The 19,226-nt window shown below is 36.9% G+C and overlaps 1 protein-coding gene across 1 annotated transcript; it reads right to left on the bottom strand.

Annotated features, from left to right (window-relative positions):
* Nucleotides 1–8,104: 8,104 nt before the first annotated feature.
* LOC149018040 (mitogen-activated protein kinase kinase kinase 20-like) lies at nucleotides 8,105–9,465 on the bottom strand. Its single transcript, XM_089154276.1, has one exon. The coding sequence runs from the start codon at nucleotides 9,410–9,412 to the stop codon at nucleotides 8,255–8,257; it is 1,158 nt and encodes a 385-aa protein (XP_089010402.1). The 5' UTR covers nucleotides 9,413–9,465; the 3' UTR covers nucleotides 8,105–8,254.
* Between the last annotated feature and the right edge of the window lie 9,761 nt (nucleotides 9,466–19,226).

The following is a 19,226-nucleotide window of genomic DNA, read 5'->3' as shown; positions in this document are numbered from 1 at the left end:
TCATCCACGTATATGGACTATCTACATTATTTTGGTCTTACAATCTTTTTTTATTTTTTTTATTGCTATAATCATACTATCACACTACCATATAAAAGCAAAACTTGAAACACTTGTGAATAGACATGTACCCTTTCATGAAAGTTGTGGTATGTAATTGACCAAAATACTCCCTAAATAGACGTGTACTCGTTCTTAAAACACAAGAGCTACCAACTCCCATACAGGTGTCACCCAAAAAGCCCCAAGTCGAAAATTTTTTATTCATTCAAGAGCAATTCACATCTTGCGTCTATTGAAAGAATGAGATCGTATTCTCCCTCCCTGTAATCGACTCATTTGCTGCATGATCATTGCGCTTGCGGTATTTATTTTTATTTTACAAACAATTTTTCGGGGAGGTAAGTTCCTATACTCTTATTCTTTTAATAGACAATCATAAAGCAACAACAATTATTTAATTAACAAATCTTATTATACCATTATCAAATGACACTGGCAGCTAACAATCTCACATACACACCAACAAGACTGGATATTGAGGGCTTCGATATTGCACGTACAACACCCCCAAAGGCTTCAACAAACTCTAGAAAGTCATATTAATAGACGCCAAGGTACCGAAATTTGAGTCCTATACTATAGAATAACAAACATACTAGGTGTGTACCACTGCAACACTACTAAAAAACATGTACACCCTTTCAACTCCTATATGGAACACTATCATCTGTTGGTTTACAGTGGCAACAATTCCTATATGGACAACGAAAATTCAGACTTATACTATGCAACGGAAATTAGACAAAAATTATACTATTATCAAATCTATGCATAGATAAAGACCACTATGATATGTTATTTCACAGTGGCAACAATTTCTGTATGGACAACGAAAATTCAGAATTACAATAGACCCTATTGGAAAGGATTACCTCTCAATGAAAACCAGTCCTTGTAGAGGATGAATCGTACGATGATTCTTTAGAAATTTGATGTAGTTTGCATAGAGCATCTGTATAAGAGAGAGTGACTGTCACATCCACCTAGCTGATATCCATCCACCTGAATATCCGAGTGAGTGATCTACAGCCCATGCCTAGGATCAGATCTCAGAGAATCACCAACCAAACCATACAATAAGCCAATCATGAGCAAGAATAAATCATTGTCATAAATATTAATAAAGAAATATGTCAAGTAACAAAGATTTTAGAAGGATCTCAAAACCAAATCAGATTGCAGAAGTGATGACAAAACTAAAGTAAACAACTGGAAATAATAATGTATAATCAAAACTTTTAAGTGTTTTAATGTTTTGCCTTATTTTCCAATCTTTTGTACACTTGTAGCTTAGGATCAATATCTAGCTCGTAGTCCCATCGGCGAATGAGGCGTCTCATATTATTGTTGATCGAAGCCATAATAGTGCTCCATACTAGTACTAAGGTCGTACCACAAGCCATTGTCAGTTCCCATTGCTTCCTCAGTTGTATAATAAATGGAAAATATATTCGAACCGGAGCCTCTTCTTCACCTGCATAGTCATCTAAAACAACAATTTTTTCGAAGAGTGAGATCAACTCAACTAGCAGTTCACAAAAAAATAACTAATATCACAGTCTAAATCAGTACGTCATATAGAGTAACAAGACATGAAGTGAAATGCAACAATGTAGCTATACTTTAATGGATGTTAGTCTCTATATGGTAGACACGCATTAAGATAGAACATCAGCCTCCTCTGGGTAAGTCTCGTCACTTTGATCTCTCACAGGTTGGTTACAGGTTTTGAGATCCCGGGTAAGAGGTCTAGGCATATCTCTCGGACTATCACTATGGATGGGGCTTAGGTGACCACACCATTAGTATATGCACTGGAGCGTGTCAGGGTTATACCTAGCCCAATGTAAATCAATTACTCAATCACATTAACCTAGTTTCAAATACCTCCCCTTGTGCATTTCACACTTTTGGTTCAGTATCCTCTCCTACTAGAGTCAACATATCATATGGCTCCAACCAACTCAAACTACGCCTTCTCTTAATTGTATTGGTCATCCACATATAAATGGACAGAAAGCTCTCATGTCCTCTCATGGGTTGGCTATCGGTTTTGAGAGCCCATGAGCCTAAGTTTATTATATGCAATTTAGCAATGAATAGTCCTCACAATGTGGTTGTGTTATCTTACTAGATTGGTTATTGATTTTGAGCGCCCCCCCCCCCCCAACACTGTTCCTATAATCACTCAACATCAATACCCACGCTGATAAGATGTGATACGATATGGTACTTAACCATACTCCACTAAACTCCGTAGTTACTTAAAATGTAAAATAATAAATCAAATAAAAATGCCTATGTGTTTGGTTGGGTTTGTTAGGTTTTGTATTTTTCAGCCGGTGGATCTAATGTCTACATTTTTCAACGTGTCACTTTCTACCCATGTGGGCAACCAAGGTTCGACCGGGTCCACCACCTTGTAGCCGTAGGCTTCTTTTCTGCTTTTGTTGCGCATTAGTGGATGCCCTACTATGTGGTCCTAGGGCTGTGACTATGGTATGTGTTTTTTATTTTTCTTTTTCTTCTTTTCTTTGGTGTTGGAAGGGGGGGGGGTGATGAAGAGTATATATAACTTCATGCTTAGTATTTGATGGAAGGTGTTTGGATCATACTTTGTTGGTGAAGTTACATTATAATGAGTGCTATCTATGTATTTCAAGTTGTTAGTTTTATGTTAGAGAGGCATGTGGGAGGAGAGGGACTTTACCGGAAAAATGGGAAAGGGGAACCAGAGGGGAACATAGTGGTTAAGCGTTGGATTTGGATTTTTTTGTTCAACTTTATATCTCACAATCCATTTAACACATGTTGAAGAACTCAACTCACCTATTTTTAAGTAGGATGTGAGACAAAATTTTGAGTAGAGGATGCACTTGGGTGAAGAGGATTTGGACTCTTAGGCACTAGATCATTTCACAGGGTTTGGATCCTCACCTATGAGGGGTTGTCCCATTGAGTGCCAAATGCTTTTATCAAAAAGGCATCTGATGAGTTATAAAATTCTCTCATGTCTAATTTTTTTTTTTTGGGACTGGAAAATTTTAGGGATGAAATAATATATATATATATATATATATATATATTATTATATATAAAAAAAAAAAAAAAAATATTTATATATATATATATATATATATATATATAATTTTGAATTATCGAGAATACATTATTAAATAAAACAATAATTTTGAATGATAGAAACTTACACTCATCGAAAAAAATCTCAAACAATTGTCTAATTATTTTGTAGGAATTGAATTAGATAACAAAAAATTATTTAAAAAAAATAACAATTAAAATATATATAAAGACTAGAGAGTAATTTGGATAGTTCAGAGGAGAATATTAGGTGGGCGAGAGAAATTATCATAAAATTTAGAGTATTTTACATGTGGGTTTCCTTAGTAGACCCTAAACTAATGTTGAGTATCCCTAATGCAATATATTATGCGTGGGTCCCTATCATACTAATGCCATTAGTCGCCCTTAAGTATATTCAAATTGCAAATATGAAAGGACCAAAATACCTCTCATGTTATTTAATATATTTTGTTATGTATGTATTGGTTACCAATTGTGAATAGCTAAAGGACATTTCAGTCACAACACAATAAATTAATTAGCATTTGGTCCCTCTAGGTTTGAAATTTGTATATACTTAAGGGCGTTAGTGTGGTTGAGACCCCACACGTAATATATTGCATTAAGGAGACCCAACATTAGTTTATGATCCACTAAGGGGACCCAAATGTAAAAAACTTGATGCAACCTTACTCTCTTGTGCCATACAAATTATTTTCTAGAGTTTCTGTGCTCTTAAATTAGGTATTTTGAGGTTATCTATGAGATCAATGATTGGGATACACAATATCTTGGTAAGATGCCTGTAAGATAATAAATTTCATGTATAAATATAATAGTTTCCAAAAGCCATATGTGTATATGTAATTTGCTCAATTCATTTTTTTTCATAGATGATGCCAAACAATTCACTTTGTGTTCTTGTCCTATTAATAAAGATCCTTTTTCCCTCCAAAGTGTGACATTTTAACCAAGGGCTAAGAAAACAGAAGAGTCTATATTTGTGGGCGTCGAGGTTGTATGCTATAGTAATGTAAATAATCTTCGTTTCATTTCATTATCCATTTTCTTTGAGTTTCGTGGCTAGCTTGTTTATTATCATATTTTCTTTTGGTAAATGCACATTCTCATTGTTCTAGTCCCAAGTGCAACAGGGAGGCCTCGTAACCTCGTGTGAACCTGCAAGGTGAGTCTAGCATGGTTCAGTGGGAGATTTCATATGGTTGGTTCTTGAAGTGTCTTAGACATCCTTGTACAAGAATATGATTCAGAATCCATAAAAAATAAATTTAAAAAAAAAAAAATATCCGTAGCATTAACTTTAATAAATACATGAAATTTTGATATGAGAAAAGAGTGATTGAGATCCATGGACCATCTCTTCCAAAGTGTCCTTCTTAACAAATCAAGCCCAACCAAAAGTCAGGTTTTCCATGGCCCAAGAAATCAACAAGTCCACAGTGTCTTTTCTTTCTTGGATTTTGATTTTTGCTAGCTTGAGCCTTGTTTCATTTGCAGGCTTGCAGCTGACCATTGACACTGGGCCTGAAAAGAAGAGAAAGCATTCTTAAAAGATTCTATACGATTGGTTTCTAGAAAGTTTTGAACGGAATGTTTTAGGAATAATTACTATTTGCTTTTCTACTATAATTTGGACTCGTCTCCTTCAACTCAATGGCTTCAATCGTGGCATCCTCCCTACTTGACATGAGGAAATCAATTGGTTGCAGGAACACTTAAGAGGCCCCTCTTTGATGCAAGAGGTAAGAAAATTCTGCTTTACTGCCGTTGTATACCACATATGGAAGACTAGAAATCGTTATATTTTTCATCATGAGAGACCCTTGGCTGGCACCATTTTACACCATGTCATCAGTGATATTCGTGCTAGTTTCTCCCCATCATGACGTCGTGTGGAAGAAATACCATTACATCGTCATTTTTTTGACTCATGGAATATTAAGGTCATCTTCTACCATCCTGTGGAGCGGCCTTTAATTTGGAACAGACCGTTTGAAGGTTGGGTTGCGATTAATTGTGATGGCTCCTTGGTAGGACAGCGTGGAGGGTGCGGAACCTTAGGTCGAAATTGTCATGGTGAAGTCCTTTTTGCCATAGCCGGAGGGCTTACCACTAATAGTGTGTTTCGAACGGAATTAACAGCGATTGTTGTGGGCCTCAGAGCTGTGTTGGAACGACAATATGTCGATGTGGAGGTACGGAGTGACTCTTTGTAAGCAATTAATCACATTAATGATCCTCTTTATATAACATGGTTAGTTCGTGACTTGTTGGAAGAGATTTGGGAGCTTCGTGTTGGATTCCGCTAATGTGTTTTCATTCATCACTTGCGCGAAGTTAATGTTGCTGCTGATTATCTTGCAAGTCATGTTACGACTGAAACAGAGATCTCTTATTTGGTTTCCTACCTACCAGATGAGCTCAGTGCGATCATTGATGAGGACTGGAATGGTCATATTTATTACCGTATTTAAATTTATAATGTATTAGATATATCTATTATCATAATATAAAACGCATTTTACTGAAGAAAAAAAATAATTACAATTGTCTTGCCAAAGGTGGTATGTTAAAGTGGTTAAAAACCCGACTTCCCTAAGTGAGGTCTTGGGTTCACACCCACTTGGCGACATTAATATAAAGCTCTTCCCGATTTTTTAGATTTTTTAGTTTTTATTATGTACTTTCAAAGGTCATGTTATCAATTTTAAGAAATTTCTACTTCCATTAGATTTTCATTTATTTACTATCTAATTTGGCGTCATCAATCTTATTATTATTATTATTTTTTTTTTTTGTGAAAAAATAATAATTTAGATAGTCTATTTTTTGAATTTAAAATAATAAGAAAACAACTCTAAAATTGGTACTTAATATGATTTTTTTCTAAATGAGAATAGTATTGTGTTTTAACTTCTTAATTTTAGGAAGGCAAAATAGACATTAAACATTCAACTGTAAGAGTCTCTTAACTATAACAGTCTTGATTCATATTTATCCATCCAACGGTATCCAATTACTTTTTCTTTCTTTCATTCTTTTCTTTCTTCTTCTTCTTCTTCTTTTTTCTTTTTCTTTTTTTTTTTTTTTTTTTTTTTTTTTTTTTTTTTTTTTTAACTGTTGAAACCCCAAATTTTAGCTAGTCTTTTAGACCCTATTAAGGTGAAATTTCATGGCATCTGTTTGTTATAAAGTTGATAGTTAATCTTCAATTTTTAATTTTTTTTTGTAGGGGTAAGAACACTTCTTTAGTTATTACAACCATGGTACCTCATGTCGGCGATTTATAGCCGACATGAGGCGAAATTTCGAGGTGTCGATGGGGGGCGACACGATACCCCCCAGCGACACCGACTTAACATTAAGTCGGCGATATGTCGCCGATTATCAGCGACATATCGCCGACATCGACTTTTTCGACGACACCTGACCACCTCACCGCCGGAACCCAAGCGAGAACCTCAACCACCTCCACGCTCCACCCCCACCTCCGGCACCCAAACCAGAACCATCAACAGAGCAATCAGGAAGATAATCAGCCTGTGGATCAGTCGATCTCTAAACGAAACACTCCTGACCATTCGATTTCTGATCATTCTCCAACCAGTTTGAAGGCGCAGCAGCTGATTGCTGAGGAATTTGCTAAAGAAAATCACAAGAAAGAGAATTACAGTCCAACCGTAAAGGATAGCAAATTAGCACCATGAGACGAGGGATCAATAACCAGACTTATTACGTGTTAGGTCACCAAACTGCGAAACCACATAATCACCCTTCCATCTGCTAGGAACGCAACCCCGATCGTTGAAGCTCTTCCATGATTCCATCTGCAGATTCCGGTGTTGATGACTCCAATCACAAGATCTGAGCCAAAATCGCACTCCTTTAGCAACTCAGAGCTATCTTCAGTTCTCAAGCCAAGGAATTGAGGAGATCAAGTGGTTTGGGGATGGCGAACATGTTTGACGGCGAGAAACGCTGGGAAGGAACGAGAGTTGCAGAGAAACGAGAAACGGAGAAAGTGAGAGAAATCCGACCGACTTTAGGTTGGGGGAATTGGTTTTGTGATATTTAGGTTTGCAAATATCGACCAACTTCTGGTGACATGTGGCCCGAGTCGCCGTGTTGCCAGGGTCCGACACGACGACACGGGCCGACATGTCGAACCTTTATTACAACAGCATTAACCCTTTTCAAACTGGAGAAATAAAGTTGTTTTAAAGTCTTCGAATTGGAAACGAATCTCTGAAATATAAAACCCTTCTTGCTACTCTACGGCAACTATGACTCTATTTGTTTCAATGGATTTCGTAACGGTTATTAAATGAAATCCTATTTTCAGATTTTTTTTTTCTTTTTCCCCTTTTTGTTTCAAGTCAAGTTGGTCAAAGCGTGCCTGTAATGTACCAAAAACAGCTGGTTTTAAGAATCAAAGCAACCATGATCTCAACTTTCAAATTCAAACATGATTTGTTCATGAACCAAGCTAGATTTAACAAGTTCATGAACCCAATTCATTTGAGGAAACAGGTAGAACTTTAGGTACAAGTACATAAACTCCATGCAATGCATGAATCTCTTTGATTGTCAATCAATTAAAATCCCACCTTCTTGGGGTCAAAGATATCTATATTTTGGTCATTAATGGAACTACACCCAATTAGAGAAACTCTTTCATAGATAAGATCAAAAATGGAATCAGTTCAAAGGTACTAGGGATCAAAATCAGTTGATCTGATCCAAGATTGGAAACCATGGATGAAGAGACTGAATTCTCCTACAGATTTCCAAATCTAAATAACTTGAAAACCCTTATGGGTATCTACAGGATCTCTTCAGATAATATTCCTGAAAAAACATGAGAAACACAGCCAGATATGGGGAATTTTTTTTTTTTTTTCTTTCTAAATATTCAACTAATATACTAAGAACTGCACAATAAAATCTTGATACTGATGTGAACCGTTCGATCAAAACTTGTACCATCAATCTAATGGCCCCTGTATCTTTTACATTTCATTTACAATCCCTTCTGGAAGGTTAAAAAAATTAAAAGAATCAGATACTCAGAAGTCAGGACCATCTGCTATGAAAAAACAGGGGAGGGTGAGTTGGTTGCTGCTTGGCTTGACCGTACCATGATCCAACTGCCTGAAGATTCCCATTTTGGACAATTTTGGGTTGCGAGCATACGAATTCGTTCCTGCGGAGAAGAACAGGAATCTGGTCGACGAGATTCTTGTGAGGGTTGAATGGAGATTGAACTGGAAAAGGAAAAGGAAGATTGTATGGAGCTTCTCCACTCTGGAAAATCGAAAGCACTTCTGGGTGATCGAGAAGAAGAAGAAGAAGGTTTGTCAGTTTGAGACGATGATGGAATAATGGTTTCAGCAACGAAAGGATGATTCAATAGCATCTCAGCTGTCCATCGCTTTGATGGGTCTCTCACAAAACATCTCTGCAAGAAATCTTTCCCCTGTTCTGATATTTCCTCTGGAATCTCCGGCAATTCCTCTCCAAACCCAATTCGAAACAACAGAGCACTGATGTCGGCTTCTGCTCTGAACTTCCATGCCGGCCTTCCAGTAATCATCTCCACCACCGCACACCCAAGTGACCACACATCACCTGGTGCTTCGTACTGGTTGAAAGCAATGGATTCAGGTGACATGTAGAGTGGTGTGCCCTTCAAATTCAGTTTCTCTTCTTCTCCAACCCTCTTCGCTAATCCGAAATCAGCTATCTTAACCTCATGGGCTCCATCTGTAGCAGAGCAAACGAGGATGTTCTGAAGCTTAATGTCGCAGTGAACGAAACCCTCTTCGTGAATGCAACGAAGCCCATTGAGAATCGACGTTGTGTAACGCCTCACATCTGATTCCATTAGAGCTCCACCAGAATTCTTGACCAGAGCAGCCAGAGTACCCAAAGAAGCATACTCCAAGAACACATTATAGAACTGCTGACCATTTTCAACTGTGTGATCGTCTCCTAAACAACGAATGATTTGGGGACAATTTCTGAAATGGGTTAGAATCTCTTTCTCCTTCTGAAGCGAAGAACACTCAGAAATCACAGATGATTTCACCGCCATTAAATCAAACACACCACAATCACCAACTGGAATCGCCAAATCCACAGAACTAAAACTTCCCCGGCCGATCGATTTCCCTCTCTTCCACTCCATAGAATCAGAAACGATCCTTTCGTTTTCTTTCACTTCTTGTCTTCTTTGTTTCTCCATTTTTCCCTTTCCTTGCTCTGCTTTTTGTGCTCTCTCTCTCACTCACAGAGAAATTAAACCAAACCCTCAACGTCTCCCAAATTTCTAATGGTATAAATAGGAAAGATTTTTTTCAAAAGAAAATCAAAATAAAATAAACACGTGAGTGAGAGAGATTCTTGAGTCAGTTCCTTTGATTTCCTTCCGTTTTTTATTTTCACTTACTAATTCCGAATCCAATTCAAACACATGAAACTTCAAAATCACTCAAAACCTCTTGGCTAATATAGGATTAATTTTAGGTAAAGTTTAATAAACATGTTTAGTGAAAGGATTAATTTGAGTAGGGCTCACAAGTAGAGGGATGGCCCACCTAATATAGACTGGTTTCGTGGGCAAACATCAGCCTTAGCTCTTGATCCTTGAAGCATTTAAACACTGAAAACCAGAGAATTAATGGGGAATTAGAAAGATGGAACTAACAAAATGATAAACATTAATTGTCTAATCGATAAAGATTGAAAGTGGGTTGTGTTGGGAAACGCGACCAAGAGAGGAAGAAGATGAGAGCTTTCAATTTTCCATGATGGCATATACCCTCCCTTCCATTAAAGACTTCTAGGTGGCTCAATTAAACAACTATAATTTAGTAGATATTGTATTTATTTGGTAAAGGAAGGTGAGCTCTGCTTCAGTTTTTAGTTTATCAGTTTCTTCAATAAGAATAGCTCATGGGTATCTTGCATTTCACATGCAGATCACTCAGAGATTCATGGAGAGAGAGAGAGAGAGAGAATTTCTTGTTACCAACCAGTATTTTTTTTGTAGTCTTGTAGCTGAGGATGTCTAAGGTTCAATCTGAACTGGTTTGGTTGAACTCTAATGATTTTTTCATTGATTTCTTTGCACATACATGTAAATTTGGAACTGGACCAGACCAAACCAGACCCGATCCAGTCGAATCTGGTTGAACCAAATTATGATCAAACAAGGAAGGTTGGAAGCACTGGTTATAGCTGTTTGGGTTGTTGGAAAAGTCAATAAAGAGGTAGGTAGAAAATAGAGGTGAGACCTACCCACTTTGCCTTCCTAACTTCTTGTAATAGTGGTAGCCAAAATTGGGTAAGAAAAGACAGTAAGAAGAGAATCAAGCATTATTGAAGTTGAAGAAGACAACCAGAGAGGTAGCTTAATACATGGAAAATCATTTTTCATATGGAGAATATGCCAATATTCCAGTTTTGGTATCTGTTTAGGAGTATTTATTACTATAGTGGTTTCTAGTTTTGGTAATTATGTTTTTAGTTGGTGGTCCAAAATCTGCTCAGTCTTGAAATATTTGAGGAATCACCTACAAAGTAATGTTAGACGTGGCTCGACCGTAGGGTCAAGAGGCCACCTCCGAAGGCTAAGTCAGTTATGGAACTGATCACAAAGTTCTAATGAGTTGCAGAGCAGAAATCGAATACGATAATAAGGGAAACGATTCAAATACCTTCACTGTGCGTAGATTACTCATTTATATAGGTTTTACCTTTGATTCCCAATCGTTGGATCCATTCGTGCTCCCTCTTGGTGATCGATGGTTTCCTTTTAAGTCATGATCCTTCATCCCGTGTTAGTAATAGTTACCATGTTAAACACGATTGCCCACTCCTCATAGTAGTAGCAGCCGTTTATAATTCAATCACGTATCCCGAATTCTTCAAAGTCACGTCCATCTTCGAAACCACTGGGTTCCTTCCTTCTTATATAATAACGATTCGACCAGATGTCTGAAACCGACCATGGTTGAACCGTAAATGACTGTGATTAAGACCGAAACAAAGGTAGACCCAGTTCGATACAAATTTTCCCATATCGGTTGGAAAGAATAAGATAGATTAAAAAGGGAGCAAGTGTAACATGATTAATATAATAATACAAGGATTAGCAACTTGATCCAACACAACAACCCATGGGAGAATTATACTGATTAATTAATTTTTTAAACTTTTTATTGTGATAGTCACTTGCAAAACGTGAGAGAAAAGTATCACTTCAGCTTGATGTGATTTAAATTCCACCATATCGGACAAAAGAAAATAATGAGAATCTTAACTAACTAATCTTTATTTGATTCTAAGTTTCTTGATTAATCCCCATAGACTAGGAGGGGATAGAGACACATCCATCAAAGATCACATCGAAGTGATTCGAAATTTGCATGAGACATCCAAAAAATCTCTTAACCAAAGAAACGTTTGGTTTGGTTTCATGTCCTCCCTTGAGTAAAATAGAAGGAAAAGATTGTATAGTTACTCCATCTTTTCGATTGATTTTTGAAAAAATAGTGTAACCAGCAAATATCTCTTTAGATTTGAGATTTTTTCAACACTTAATATATATATATATATATATATGAAATAATCAACCCCCACCATGAATTATATTCATGATCTCTTTGATTTTTAAGCCAAAAATTAGTGAAAATAGATTACATAATAAAAAATAAACACATGTGAGGCATTCAGGTGTAATATTTATGGAGGAATCCTAATACTGGCTTTGTCAAGTTGGGTCTCGACAGAGCAGGTCAAAGTCAAACATTCAACCTTTACTTTACCCTAACCACAAGCCAATAAAAAGAAGCTATATTTTTATTTTATTAAAATATACTATAAGGTGGTAGCTAGGCCTAATAAAATACTGTTCAAGATCTAACCTTAACCCTAATTCTTGGCCATCTTGACATGGTAAGAATTTTGAACCTAAATCATGCTCAAGCTTAGGCCGACCGAAATAAGTGCAAATCATAAGAGTCAGAAAAATGTTAATTTGATACCAAAATTATTTGTCGAGATTGAAATTGTTAGTATAAAACCATACCTTTCAGAACCTTCTTGAAAATGACAATATAATTCTTAAAAATGATCTTTGTTGTGGTCCAATAATAATAACAATTTTAGGTGTAGTTGGGTGGTGATATAGCAAAATCATGCTGCACCAAATTGTTTATACTGTTATAGATCATTTGTATACCAATATCATAATGTTTAATACCATATATGTATTGTTTAGGTTACCCTTTTTCATCTCGTAATTGTGTGACACATAATAATAATTTGTTTCAATTTCTAGTGTTTATTTTATGTACCATATCAAAGCCATACTATAGAGTTTTACATCCTTTAAGTCAAATTTGTATATCTCTAATTTCATCTAAAAATCATACCTCCATTTAGGGTTTTATAATTTTTTTTTTTTTTTTTTTTGAATTTTTTACATAACACTCACTATTATTGGGGTGAAACTAATGACTATCTATTGCCCTTAAGATTTTATGTTAAGTAATTGGATAAAATGACCTAAACACCTTTACCCACATTTAATACAAATTACCCAAATAACCTTTAGGCAGTGAAGTGACTTTATTACCCTTTAAAAGCCTTTTTAATCATCAAATTATTTTGTTTTTTTTTCTTCTTTCATTTAACTCATTTTTTTTTTTATCATCTTCTTAGTTATTACTAAGCAACTAAGGATGGGAGTTGGGGTTGTTCGTTCACTTCATTTATGGACGAAAATGAATTGCACGGTGACGAGGAGGATAGGAAGAGATGATGTTGGAGCTGCCGAAGAGTGAAAATCCGGTGAATATCTGAGAGCCTCCTCCTTAGAGAGATGGATTCAGAATGTAGATGATCGTTGTCTCGACATATAAGAGGAAACAACGATGTGTGACGCAACCCGTCACCTAGATGCTACTTTTGTTTGCAAAGGTTTGGGGTGTAAATGGATCGATTCGGATCGGATAGTGGTAATACCATATCCGTATCCTATTATATTCGGACAAATTTGGATAATATCCTATCAGTTTTCAGACGGATTCAATCTTATTTATATGATAATCAGATAATTATTTTCTTAAGTAGATTCTTTTAAATAGGCATGAATATAAGTTTTCGACTCCCTGTTGACATTTTTACCATTTTATTTGTGAGGCTAGTTATTTTAGTATAAAATCTAAAAAAGTAGTCACATGTCTCAAGTAAAAAATTATAAAAATAAAAAAAAAAATCTAAATGAATAATTTAATTGAATAATTTAATCGACGGATAATAATTGATAAGAAAGGAGTATACCATATTCACATCCTATCAGTAATCGGATGGATTTGGATACCGGTAAGTAGATGCGGATGCGAATTCGAAAGCGGATTTCGGCTATCTATTTACACCCCCAGCAAAGGTGTGGTTTGGATACCTCAATGTTGTTTCTCTCTCATGTTTCTTGTATTTTGACCCTATTTTACTCCGATCTTCAACGTTTCTGAGTACATTTTGCTTCGTTATCCCTAACTATTAGATTGTTTGTGTTGATCAAGCGAGATTTCATACAAATCTGCGAGTTTACAAAATTTTCAGTTTTGCCCGCATACAGCCAGACATGTTGTCTATTAGAAACATTAGTTTAGGTGATGTTTTAAATAAAAAAAAAAAAAGCTCCCAGTGTGTTTAATAGTGTGTTTAATAGCTTCAAGTTAGGCTAAAATAAAATTCAGACTAAAATAACATCGAATACCGTTCAAAACAAGGGGCTAATTTTTCATTGACACCATTTCAAATGTCGCTCAACATTTTGTGATATGTCGCCCAATTGGTGGTGTTGTCAGCCACCGTCACGGCAGTAATTTTTGAAATATTGCATGTAATTTAAAGCATAATAGTAGGTCATTGTAAGGTTTTTTTTTTGTTTTTTTTTTTTATCTTTTATAGATTCATTGGCAACAATAGAACAGTAATATGATGATGGAACATAGGTACAGCAGAACTGAAGAACTAACTAAAAATGCGGGTTTTATCGAGCAGAGTTCTGATTACCAAAAAAAATAAAAAAATGGAGCAAAGTTCAGAGATGAGAGAACCATGTAAAGTAAAGAGCCCCCACGTGAGTGACGTCGCACGTCCCTTAGAGCCGGTGTTACTTTCTGCCTTTTGGGAACCGACGCTGTCGTCGCTGCATGCCGCGCTACGTCCGCGTCCGCGTCTGCGTCTGCGTCTGTCGTGCGTGCAGATTAGACCAAACCCTAAACCCGAAGCGAGCTCGCTGTCTGCCAACTGTCAAATTCGCTGGCCCTTAATAATTAATTAATGACATGTGGGTTGCGTCACGAACCAACCGGCCAATCTCCGAAATATAACCAACCACAAGAACCAAACTTTTTTTTTTTTTTTGGGTAGAACAAGAACCAAACTCAACCCAACAACTAATGTGGTTAGGGTTAGCAAAACGGATTTTTAATAGCGGCAGCCGCTGCTGCCAGCAGCCAGCGGCTGCGATCGAGCCACGTGTAAAGATGTGAATCCAATGGTTGAAAATGAAACTACAGAAATGCAAGTGTAAATACAATTTTTTTTATTTTACAAAATCTTAACTTAACTTTTTAAAATTTAAAAAAACAGCCCCTGGTGTTCACCCGACTGGTGTCTGTCGAGATTCTTCGAATTTCTTCCTACTCTATTTGCAAAAAAGCTGCTCCACCCGCAAATCCGTCAAATTTATTCGCTTTCTATTCCCTGCAAGTCGGGAGTTTCAATGTCAGGGGATTTCTTCTCCATTAAAATTCATTGAAGTTTCTTTATCTTCATTTCCATCTTAAACTACTTTCTTAGTTACACGGGTATTCAGTGAATTTGATAGAAAATAATACAATTTGATTCATTTCTTGCACAGATTCTTCTCGCATTGAAACAAAAAAGATGGAAGAAAGATATAGTGAGACCCAAAAAAGAAGATGAAAAGAATAGCTTAACAAGCCAGAGAAACAGCCTCCTTCCAGCGGACCGAAAGTGGTGAGAATCTCCGTCTGATGCCACTGATTCATTCGGCGATGAACAAGACGAGCTTTTCTGGCGCCACCGTGTGAAGAGGTATATCAGTGAGATTTGGATCAAAAAGTCCTACATCGATTGAGATCTGGATAGAAAAGCCCTAAATTGAATGCATTTCAGTCAATTAATACAAGGAGTTGCTTTTGTAAATTTCAAGGAATTAGTTGAGATTTTGTAAAATAAAAAATTTATATTTACATTTACATCCCCACACTTTTATTTATAACCATTAGATTTATATGTGCTGATGTGGCTCGATCGCAGCCGTTGGCTGCTGGCAGCAGCAGCTGCCGCTAATAAAAATCCAAAACGCATAGGAAAACCAGCAATGAAGTGGATCTCAACTACAAACTGGTAACTGGTCTCTCCCTCTCCTCACTGAGTGGGCTGTTGGGGGCCTGGGGGGAGCTCAACTTCTGAGGACGTCATCATAAATTGAATCTGATGCTTAAATTGGGATTTCTTAAAAGCTCCTCCTGCTTCATTCATTCAGTCGGTGATGACAGGCATGACAAGACCAGTGAGGCCCTGAATTTGAGCATTTATTGGGTTCGGTGAATCAAAGCAAAGCTTCCTCAGGGATTAACTAACTAGGTTCTCTGCTTGCTTCCCAATTCCCATATACCATATTGTTGTTTGATGGGATTTTTCTTTTTCTCTGCCATAACTGTTTTAACAAACCCACTCGTTTCTAGGATAGGATAGGATAGGCATCTCTTTGTTTTCTTTTCTCTCTTTCTTTTTTTCCCTCTTTTTGGATAAATTAGGTATCCCATTCTTACCCAAGAACAACAGATAAACATCGTTTTCATCTATATAGTCTTCTAGGGGAAATGTTAGTGTGGCAAGCAGTTCCTATGTTTCTAGTCTCTTTGCCATTTCCCCTTTCCATCCTATGTTAGTGGGTGTTCTTCTAGCACATTGGTGGCTGTCTCAATTTAGAGGTTAAGTATCTTTTACAGCATTAATGTAACGGCCATCCGTCAACATTAAGTGTGAGCATGACACTTGTCTCAATAATCTATTAGCCGTTGGATCACTCTGACCTAAAGTCTAGTGAAACTCAATGAAATTGATATTGATTCAAATTGATTCATATGGTTCAGATCCATCAAACCGAACATCAACCAATAACCCTGGATCCAGCGAAAGTAAATGTCAATACTCTAACGGTATAAAAAAACCTATTGGACCAACGGGGGTTGGTCCAAGTCGTAAGCAGCTTGGTCCACTTAAGCAAGGTTCCGGTATCGAAACCTTGTGGATGCGAAAAATCCCGGCTGGGAGACTCACCCACCACAGCCAGGTGTGCGATCCAGGTCAAACACCGGATTAGTCAGGGCAAAGCCTTGAAAACCGAGATTAGCATCCAAAAAAAAAAAACCTATTGGTAACCTAGCCTCCCACAAGATTCTTCAAAAGGTGTTGCAGTTGTCTTGAGAGATTGGGAGAGAAAAAGAAGGTCTCATTACTTTCATCACTTCTTCATGTTCTAGTGTTACATCTTCTGGTTCTTATATTTCCGTACAAGATTTCGATTTTCTTATACTTTGTTCTACAGCTGATCAGCTGGGTCTCTTCTTCCCTTATTTGTTAATTTCTTATATGGAGTGGGCGGTTAAAGACCCGCCCGATACTGCCGCGACCATTTGACCCAACCGACGCTCCGCCCTATTGAATTACCTAAAATACATAGCGGCGATACAACCGGACGCGCCTTAAAATCGGCGACCAATCGATCCGCCGATACTTTAAACCTTGGAGCTGGGTCTTCATTTATTTTTTTTTATTATTTTTTTTGGATTAAGAGCTTCTTATATACCGGGATGGGAATGAAAATATTAATGCCGCCGAATGAGTGCAAACCTAAGACCTCCCCGTGGGAAGTTGGGCCTTTAACCGCTTTAGTAACCCATCATTCTTTTTCTTAACGTTCAAAGATGGGTTTCCTTCCTATAACATATGGGAGGAATATGAAAATAGTAGAATCTTCAACCGATTAAAATAGAAAATCTTTTACTAACAGACATGTCAAATATCCCTATGGATCTGATGTAGGCTTGGATCTTCTCTAATTCCTTTCAATCTCAAAAAGTAGGGGTGAAGTGAGTGACCACTCTACCAAAAGAGGGATACGGAAAAGGAGCAGAGCATATAAGTGTTCCTTAAAACCAGAGGCACCTTATCTAATTAGTGACAATATTCGCATCTCTCTAGGCATGAACAATCTCAATCTGTTCCTGGTAATAACCAACAATCTGATGGGATCCAGCCCTACTTGTCTGAGATTAGGCATGTGGGGTGCGAACCCAGAGAGGCATGGCATGGCACCTGAGCCCATCTATAGGTGTCTTGTTTGAGCTGCTTTAGAGACCTTTTCGGCCGAATTACTTTATTTTTTTGTTCAAGGTGAAACTTTAGCCCAAGTATGTCTCGGAAAAATAGGTCCAGAATCAGGATCAAGGTTTAAAGGATCATGAATTGAACTGACGAATCGGTCAAGACCGGCCGGCCGGTCAACCGGCTCCAATTCTACCCGATCCAAGGTGATGAATTCACACACAGAATTATTAAAACTTCTCTGGATCTGAGGAGCAGTTCTAAGGTAAGGCATGAATTTCCAGCTTCAATAGAGCATTTTCACATATGTTTCTCATATCAAGTGGAATTGAAGAGCTAATAACAGACCTAAAATAATATTAAGAGAAAGGGTGAGAAAGGGTCTGTGAATAGTTTAGCCATTGTATTTAGCATGGCTTTAAACAAAGCTAATTGGAAAGCAAAAATCTATGTAATGAACCTCATTTAGTTTGGGGATTTTGCTAGCATGTTGCATAACTAATGCACAACCTACAGCAAAGAGATTTCGATCTTAACCGTTCATTTCTGAAAAATGTGTTTTCACACATGTTTAAGGGGGAATTCCACTTCTGAATATAGAAAAAATGGACCATATTCTTTATTTATTTATTTTGTAAGAAAAATGGACCATATTCACTCAAAAGTAAACCCCCTCCTAAATATATAATAAAATATGACAATAACACAACGATAAGATTACCTAGATTTTTTACTTGCAAGGGTAAAAGATTGCTCACTTCACATTTTCGAAAAATACCTACGTCGGAGCACTGATAAGATAAACTCTCCCCCCCCCCCCCCCCCCAAAACAATGCGGTAACATTCTTCTACCCTAACAAGTAAAGGATTCCAACTTAGAAATCTACACTGGCAAAGCATAACTCCCTGGTGTCCTCCATACTTAGTGCCACTTGAATTAGTTTGTTTGCAGACACTTATATTTCATTGTATAGAGATAGATATGTAAAATTTTTTAGGTAAATTACATGTAAACCTCCTAAATTTGCAATCAATTACCTCTATTGTTAGTATCATAATTAAATTTTATATTTTTACTACTTAATATTGTAAAAAAAAATATTTATAATTGGTTTCTTATATTAAGAGTGTAAGACATAAAATTGATTTAGATTCAGGAGGTTTATGAGTCATATGTCCCGTGGAGAGAGATTGAGACTCATTAGTAACACCCATGTGGGCACATATGACTCATATGTGCCCACGTGAAAGGTCGAATTCTCTCCCCACCCGTCCCCATGTGGATTGCTCATCTAGACGACAAAATCTATGAGCGGCGGTGACAAAGACCGGACCGGTACAGAAAATAAAGGCCACAAAACATCATTAACATATGCAATCAATCCCGAATCACGTTTAACATCCTCAACATGAACTGAACTGGGCAAAAGGAACTCCGATGAACCAACCAAGTTCTTCATCAAGAAAAATAGAATCGACCCAATCAAATCAGAAAGATAGAACAAAATAGATAATGCACATAATATACTCATTACTCCAGCAAGTACGAAATTTACAGAAGAAACACAACATTAATTAAGAAGCACAAACCAAAACAAAACAAATCGACCCAGATTAGAGAA

This window comes from Hakea prostrata, chromosome 4, assembly GCF_041222555.1.
Source record: "Hakea prostrata isolate BN-2017 chromosome 4, UWA_Hpros_2, whole genome shotgun sequence".
In the NCBI taxonomy this organism is placed as follows: Eukaryota; Viridiplantae; Streptophyta; class Magnoliopsida; order Proteales; family Proteaceae; genus Hakea; species Hakea prostrata.
The sequence above is the reverse complement of the archived record's forward strand: the minus strand, read 5'-3'. Positions and strand labels throughout refer to the sequence as shown.